At 46.6% G+C, this 7,872-nt stretch overlaps 1 protein-coding gene across 4 annotated transcripts in view; it reads left to right on the top strand.

The window, feature by feature from the left end:
* Window positions 1-322: 322 nt before the first annotated feature.
* COL17A1 (collagen type XVII alpha 1 chain) overlaps window positions 323-7,872 on the top strand; it is a gene marked incomplete at both ends in the record, with an annotated part of 42,891 nt that continues 35,341 nt past the window's right edge. For all 4 annotated transcript variants that reach the window (XM_082673772.1, XM_082673774.1, XM_082673771.1 and 1 more), the window contains 5 exons: window positions 323-374; window positions 2,266-2,310; window positions 3,572-3,676; window positions 4,738-4,872; window positions 7,127-7,174. In XM_082673772.1, coding sequence (XP_082529898.1) covers window positions 323-374; window positions 2,266-2,310; window positions 3,572-3,676; window positions 4,738-4,872; window positions 7,127-7,174 — 385 coding nt within the window. The remainder of the gene's footprint in view (window positions 375-2,265; window positions 2,311-3,571; window positions 3,677-4,737; window positions 4,873-7,126; window positions 7,175-7,872) is intronic.

Raw genomic sequence — 7,872 nt, 5'->3', positions numbered from 1 at the left:
AAGTTAAAGTTGAAAACAATTTAAATCTTTATCAGTGGGGAATGAGATAAATTATGGTGTCTCCATTCAATAAAAAAAAATAAAAAAAAATCCCAATACAAAGGAGTAGAATCCAAGGTGGAACTATTAAATTACTCTCTCACTGATACAGGAAGTGGGAATGACTCTTGTTAAAAAAATATACACACGAAAGAATTATGCTTTGAATTCTAGGAATCAAGTTTTGGTTCTCAGCTTGAATAGTAGGGACCTATACTTATGAAGTGATGGTCATAGACATGGTTATTCATGGTTTCTGGCTTTTTCCATAGGGGGCGATGGTATGGATGTAACCAAGAAGAACAGACGAGATGGCAGTGAAGTCACTGAAAGACGTAAGGGCATGAAACGTGTCATTATAAAAGTAAAAAAATTTTTGGAAAGAGTAAATAATTTATTCCTAATTCTACCACAACTACTGTATCTTTTTTTCTATTTCTTTTGTTTTTAGTTTTTTTCTTAGCTTTTTCTTTTTGCTTTTTTCCCCACTGTATCATTTTAAATGTTTTCCTAAATAGACTATTTCTTCCTATAAGAAGCCTTTTGTTGATTTTTTTTAACACACGTGTAATCAAAATGTGTTCTGCTTTTTCTTCAAAGATGAAAATCACCATTTCTATGTTCCAGTTTTTATAACCAGCATTTTTAATGGTTTCATAATATCCTGTTGAATGAATTTACAACAGCTTATTTAACCGTGTTCGTTTTTAGGGATGCAGGGCAACAGAAATCCAAGAGAATAATATCCCATTATTGCAGGGACAAAGTTGGAATCAAACTGGTGTCACAGTTGCAGTCTACACTGAAAACTGAAAACAGACACATTTCTTTTGTGAAACTGCCCAAATAATAAACTCAGAGACATTAAAATAGCCCCTTAACAGCTCTGACTCTTTCATTTATCCTGTGACTTTCATATATTGCCAATAAAAAATTCTGGCTCCACAGACTTGGAACTTTTAGCTTAAGCAAGAATTTATTTTTATGTGTCATAGGATCCCAAAGGTCCACACAATGAGAGGTTTAGTGGAAGCTCAAGGACTATTATTCAAATCAAGCTGCCATTTTAGTCTGAAAAACCATTTCCTTTTACGCATGGAATGATGCTTCTGCTCCATTCATAACGCCATGTCGCTGCTAGGACAACCAAGCTAATAGGAACACGCAGGGTGAAGAAGGAAAGGGTGAGGGAGCAGTAAGACCGGTGTGGGATGCAGCCGTTGCCAGCAGCACAAAGTGATGCCCCACAATCTTCTTCATCCTTTTCTCCTTTCACCAACCATACGTGCATACACAACACGCATATGAATATGCTTGGGCGTGTGCACGAGAAGGGTGCTTCTAGAAACCAGCGACCTTAGCTAGATAGGTGCTCCTTGATGTCCAACCCAGAGGGAGGTAGTGGTTGGTGATGGTCACAGTCAGAGCACAGAATTGGCCCAGTTATGGTTTCGGGAATCTACTCACCTCCCCATGCTGCTGTAGAGGAGAGAGTGATTCAGGAAGGCAAGAGGTCTTTCTTCTAACTGGTGTTTTTCAAAAACACCGGAAGCTTTTGTGACCTCTATAGACTCACCATCACTTGGAGTCCTCTCAGTTTCGGGAGGCAAAGGGACTGGATTTTCAAGTCTGTCTTGGATGTTCATCTGTCCAAGCACCAAATGTGACTTACCGACCCCCTTCCTTCCTACACCTCCTCACACTCAGGGGTGGCCCTGAAGACTTTAGAATGAATTATGATGTCCTTGAGACACCCCCAAATTCATAAAGGGGTTCAAGGTAATTATTCGCATCACAGTGTAATCAGCCAGGATGATATGCTGGCCTCAGCTGGACCGGGTGACCATTTAGAAGGGGCAGTGCAGAGAAAGAGAGTGACTTGAGGGCCTGATCCTCCTTCAAGGGCAAATCCAGGCCTGGACTAGATCTAATTGTTATATGAGAGACATTAATGCAAGACAACTCATTGTTCAAATCAGTGGGTAACTAACTACTTTTGGTACCAAAGGGATATAAACCTGTTTTCCAGGTACGTTAAGACCTATTGTTATTGCACCTATTTGCTTTTACAGTGGGTCAGATCAAATACCTTAAAGCACAAGTGTATAAAAGTCTATATTGAACCTAATTTAATGAGCCGAACCTGTGAACGATGTGAGACCTTGCCAAAGTACAGAGATTTCAGTACATTACTTAAGATCTCATCTTTTCTTTGTGTTTTTCTAGTTATCACGGAAACAATAACTACAAGACTTACGTCCTTACCACCAAGTAAGTGACCATCTTGAGAGCTTTCTTCTCAGTAAGGCCTGTGTGAAGGGCTCCACATGTAACCTTTTCCGTGGGTACTCACTCTCCCATTGAGCAAGTCCAAAATATCTGAAATCTTTTATTTATTTATTTATTTATTTATTATATATATTTTTGCGGTACGTGGCCCTCTCACTATTGTGGACTCTCCCGTTGCGGAGCACAGGCTCCGGACACGCAGGCTCAGCGGCCATGTCTCACGGGCCTAGCTGCTCCGCGTCATGTGGGATCTTCCTGGACCGGGGCACGAACCCGTGTCCCCTGCATCGGCAGGTGGACTCTCAACCACTGCGCCACTATGGAAGCCCTGAAATCTTTTTTTCAAACAACTGTATTGAAATTACCTTATATCCCACAAAATCCACCCGTTCAAAGTGTATAATTTAATTGTTGTTAGTGTATTTACAGAATCGTGCAGACCCTTTGCAACAATCTAATTTTAGAACATTTCCATCACTCAAAAAAACCTTCCACGGCCATTAGCAGTCACTCCCATTCCCCCTCCCTTCTCCCCAGCCCCTGAATACCACAAACCTACTTTCTGTCTCTATAAGTTTGCCTGATCTAGACACTAAAATTTCAGAAATTTTATCCAGCCTGGGCCTGGGGTGGAGGAGGGAACCACAGCCAGGCTTCTGTCTGAAACCACTTTTTTCTCAGGAGGTTATTAGGGTTAGTGGATTCTATAATGGAGATCTGAGCCCTCAAACTAGCCCTGCACCTCTCGGGAAGCCTGGCTCAATGTGGGGAGTGGGGAGATCCCTCCATCCACACACAGGAGGTTGGAGCATGATGGGCTGCCAGGTGAAACACCAGCAACCCAGAGCTCTCACTCATCCCTCCAACACTTCCAGTGGCTGCCATGTCCAGTGTACCGACCAGGCATTCAAAAAAAGCAAGACCAACCCAGGCCTTGGCCTCAAGGAGTTTTCGTCACTTGCTGACTTTTCAAATATTTAATTTTCCTAATCAGCAACTTGCTATGCTCCACCCAGGGAACTTTCTTTTTAAATTGGGTAGAATATTTGCTCTTGACATTTGTATCAAAAACAAACAAACCGAGAGCACGGCAGCATGTATTGTGCAGTGCAGGTGGGAAAGGGGCCCCAAACCAAGAGCCTCGTGGGTGAGAAGCCAGGGAAGGCTTCCGAGGGGCAGGGAACGAGGAAACCCTCTGCACTGACTCCACTTGTAAATTGTCACCTGCTCCTCCTTTCTGCAGAAGGGGGCACCAGCAACGGCTATGCTAAAACAGGCTCTCTTGGTGGAGGGAGTCGGCTAGAGAAACAGAGCCTGATGCATGGCAGCAGCGGCTACATAAACTCAAGTAAGTGCCTGCTGGTGTGAGGGCTGGGGTAGGGCAGATAGGGAGAGAGAGGGTCCTGAATGGAGGGAGACCATTACCACTGTTTGTCACCCATTCCAAATACCCCGAAGAGCTGTGTAAAGGACACACATCCCACCAAAGGTGAGACTTTCGAACTACCCACATTTGAAGCCTACTTAAAATGGAATCAGTTATCATTCTGTCCCCTGATATAAATAACAATAATTAATTAAGAAGGCTTCCTGGGGAGTTGACTCCTTTCCCACTGAATTACTCTCTTTAAGCCATCTCTTTTAGAAAAGGGTGTGCATGTCTGAGGGTTTACAGTTTGAATTAACAACAACAAAAGAAACTTAATGATTGGGTTACTGTGCTAAGGAAATCTGGTGACATATGAACCCACACTTTGTGCATTTCCACCGGGCAAGCGTCCAACACAGGCCTAGTTGTTCCCAAAGAAGCATTCTTTCATGGTAGCTTTCAAACTGAAACAAAACAAAGCAGGGAGAAAACACACACACACACACACACACACACACACACACACACAGACACACACAGACACACACAGACACACACACACACAGACACACACACACACACACACACACACACACACACACCCCCGCTGAAGCCATTTTTAAAATCTTGGAATGACACTAAAGAAAAGACCCAAGACAGGCAAACAGCTGGGCTGACCAAGTGCAGCGCCTGCCCTTACCTCTCGAGGAATACTTCCACGTGGGGTTGTATTCTGGTCCACCCAGCAGTGCTCTACGATTGCAGGCCAAGTCCTCAAGAAACATCCCGCTTCCCCATTTCTGTGCACTTTGGCCACAGACATAAAGGACCTCCCTACCTTCCAGTAGCAATAATTCCATCTCCCATCTCTGAGCAGCCACGGGAATGCTGAGGGGTGGATCCCTTCGGACGTGCTCTCCTGAAGTCCTCTGGCCCCTCCACAGGGCCTCCTTTATTAGGAGCAGTCTGCGTGCACTTAGTGGAACCGTATGTCAATCTGTGAAGTGCTCTGAGGGTCTGTGCTTTTTCCCCTCTTGTAGGCGGGAGCACACGAGGCAATGCCTCTACCTCCAGTTACAGGAGGGCCCCTGGTGACTTGGCCTCCACTCTGCCCAACTCACCAGGCTCGACCTTTGAGAGAAAAACGCACGTCACCCGCCATGGAACATACGAAGGTACCGGTCCCATAGACTTTAAGAGAGAGCCACTCTCTTCCCTCAGTAACTTCTCTCATCCTTTGAAGACTGAAGCCTCAGCCACCTGTCTTCACCTGGGCCTTCCCACCTTTCTTTCCACTATTGTTACGGTTCTTTTATGGACTCAGGTTACTTGGGGATTTTGTTGATTTATCGACCCCTCATTTATTCATTTATCCATTTAGTCACTTTTTCAACTGGTATTTTATCAGATATGTACCAGGCGTTTAATGCCGTGCAGAATGCCTGGATGGACGCTTAAATGAATCAGACCTGGATCTTGTCTTCAGAGGGCCTAGAATCTAATAGACAAGTTAAGATGACGGATAAGCTATAATGTGAAGTAGAAGGGGGTTATCATTTCCAGATGGGTCTTCAGGGAAGAGTCTATGTGGGAGGTGGCATCTGAGCTGGGCCTTCATGATGTGTAAGGCCTTTACCCGATGGAGAGCTGGGCTGTTCCAGGCTGCAGGAACAGCAGCACAGCGAAGACGGGAGTCCAGGGCTCAGGTACGAGCAGCAGTGGTACTTGTGTGAAGAGAGATGGAAAGACTCAGATTCGGTGCTAGGCCAAGACGTTTGGGGTTTATTCTGCACACAGTGAGGAGCCACAGAGATTTCTGAGCAAAGGCGTCCATCATGTCTGTGGTCCAGGACTAGAACTCTGGTTGCCATGCTCAGGACGCATAGGGCGGGAAGAGGCTGAACACGGTGACAAGTTAGGAGGTGATCAGTAGTCCGGGGAGGGGAACCTTGGCCGGGACTGCGGTGGTAGCAATGGGAGCCGACAGGAGGACCTGGAGTGAAAGGTGTTGCAGAGCTGGAATTGACGGGCTTGTTAATTATTCAATTTTGGGGGGAAGGGAGAAAAAGGAGTCAGTGTTTCCACTGAGATTTCAGACACAGGTGGTTGGGTTCATGGTGGTGCCGACAACTGAAGCAGGGAGGCCAGGGGGAGGCCTCCCAGTGGACGAGTTCAGTTATTTTGTCCTAAAGTGGAGCTGCTGCCACAGCTTTCTGCTGGGGGTACCACGCAGGCAGTGGGACACATAGGACTTGCACTAAGGGGAGAAGTCAAGGCAAGACACCCGGTTTGGGGTTTTTCACAAGGAGTTGTTAGTAGAGGTTGGAAAACTGAAGGAGTTGGCCAAGGAAAGAGTTTAAAAGCAGAAGGGGGGTTTCCCTGGTGGCGCAGTGGTTGGGAGTCCGCCTGCCAATGCAGGGGACACGGGTTCGTGCCCCGGTCCGGGAAGATCCCACATGCTGCCGAGCGGCTGGGCCCGTGAGCTGTGGCCCCTGAGCCTGTGCGTCCAGAGCCTGTGCTCCACAACGGGAGAGGCCACAGCAGTGAGAGGCCCATGTACCGCAAAAAAAAAAAAAAAAAAAAAAAAAAGCAGAAGGGAGCATACAAAGATAAAGTTGGGGGAAGATGGAGAAAGAACAGCCAGATCACAGAAAGAAGGAGGAGTCAATGGCGATGCCACTGAAGTCAGAGAGAGGGAGAGAGGGAGAGAGGGAGAGAGGGAGAGAGGGAGAGAGGGAGGGAGGGAGGGAGGGAGGGAGGGAGGGAGAGCGCTCATGACTAAGAAGGAGAAGGCGAGAGGAAGACATCTGGGTCCTGCTCCTAAGGTTACTGGAGTTCCTGGTGATCTGAAGAAACATTTTAGTGGAAAATAGACAAGCCAGGCGGCAGATGGGTCTAAGAGTGAATGGATATGGGTACCAATGATAGAGAAGCAGGATTAAGGATGGGTACCCCAGTAAATGATTTTGACCCACGGCTGCCAGGTGTAGGGAGAGCCCCAAACCTAGGCCAGGTGGATGGGGTCACCACAGTGCTTCCTGCTGCTCTGCCGGCACGTGGGCTTGTCTCTTCATTTCACAAGGCCCACATCCGGGACGAGCTGCATGGAGTCAGAGAACCCCTGGTGCTGACAGCACGTTCATTTGATCAGAGCCGGTTCGCTGGTGTAAGCACTGCATAGGGCCAATGCAGTCGAGGACGTGAAAACAGAAAGGAAACGAAAACTTCCTGCTCTCCTTTGCTCAAACCTTGCCCCACCACAGTAGATCGGTGACCAGAAGGGAGTGCCGCAAGCACATCCATTGGGCGAATCCTGTTTAAATCTGGTGCTGAACACCCAGGCTGCAGAGCTTCAGACAGGACCCACTCTCTGGGAAGCCGTTTGGGCCTAAGGGGCCATTTGTACTAAGTGTTTTTTCCTCTCTCCAGGGAGCTCCAGCGGCAACTCTTCCCCTGAGTACCCTCGGAAGGAGTTTGGTATGTCCTATCCTTATTTTCTGTAGAAATGGTCAAACATGCCTGGTGGGGATAGGGGGGAGCATCATGAGTTAAGCGGATTCTTCTCGAGGAGTTTGACCTCTGCTGACCCCTCTTCCCTGCTCTTTATCCTGAAGCATCTTAAGGGGACTGTCAGCTCCATTAGTTTACTGTCATAAGCCTTTGCTCGTGAAATGGCAAGTTATTCATACAAGGCTCAGGCTTGGACAGATAAGCCCTCAGGCCAGGTAACAGTCATAGGATTTTTCCTTCCACAGGACCCACAGAGACCTCCCTGCAAAAGGGAGCAGGGCTTAGAATGCACAGATGTCAAACATCCCAGCACCTCCTCCAAAGCAGTCTCAAAGGGACACATTTTAACCAAATGAAACCCTAGGCTGTATCTTCACATGACTTTAAATCTTTAGTCCACATTCTTGGGTTCTCACTGTGCATATGAATTTATGATATGATCATGGATTTTACAGTGATTATAATTTCATGCATTTATTTGCATACAGTGGGAAAATGAAGGCAGTCTCTAACAAAAGACCTGGAAAGGGAAGGACCTGGCAGTCTTTTGATACAGTTGATCAGTGTGGTCAGCCAGTCCGAATGCATCATGCTCCCAAACAATTTCCTTAGTTAACACTAAGTGTGAGCCAACTTCACATTCATTTGCTAACTTAACACCCTAA

The sequence above is a fragment of the Grampus griseus genome (assembly GCF_964374135.1).
Source record: "Grampus griseus genome assembly, chromosome: 16".
In the NCBI taxonomy this organism is placed as follows: domain Eukaryota; kingdom Metazoa; phylum Chordata; class Mammalia; order Artiodactyla; family Delphinidae; genus Grampus; species Grampus griseus.
The sequence above is the reverse complement of the archived record's forward strand: the minus strand, read 5'-3'. Positions and strand labels throughout refer to the sequence as shown.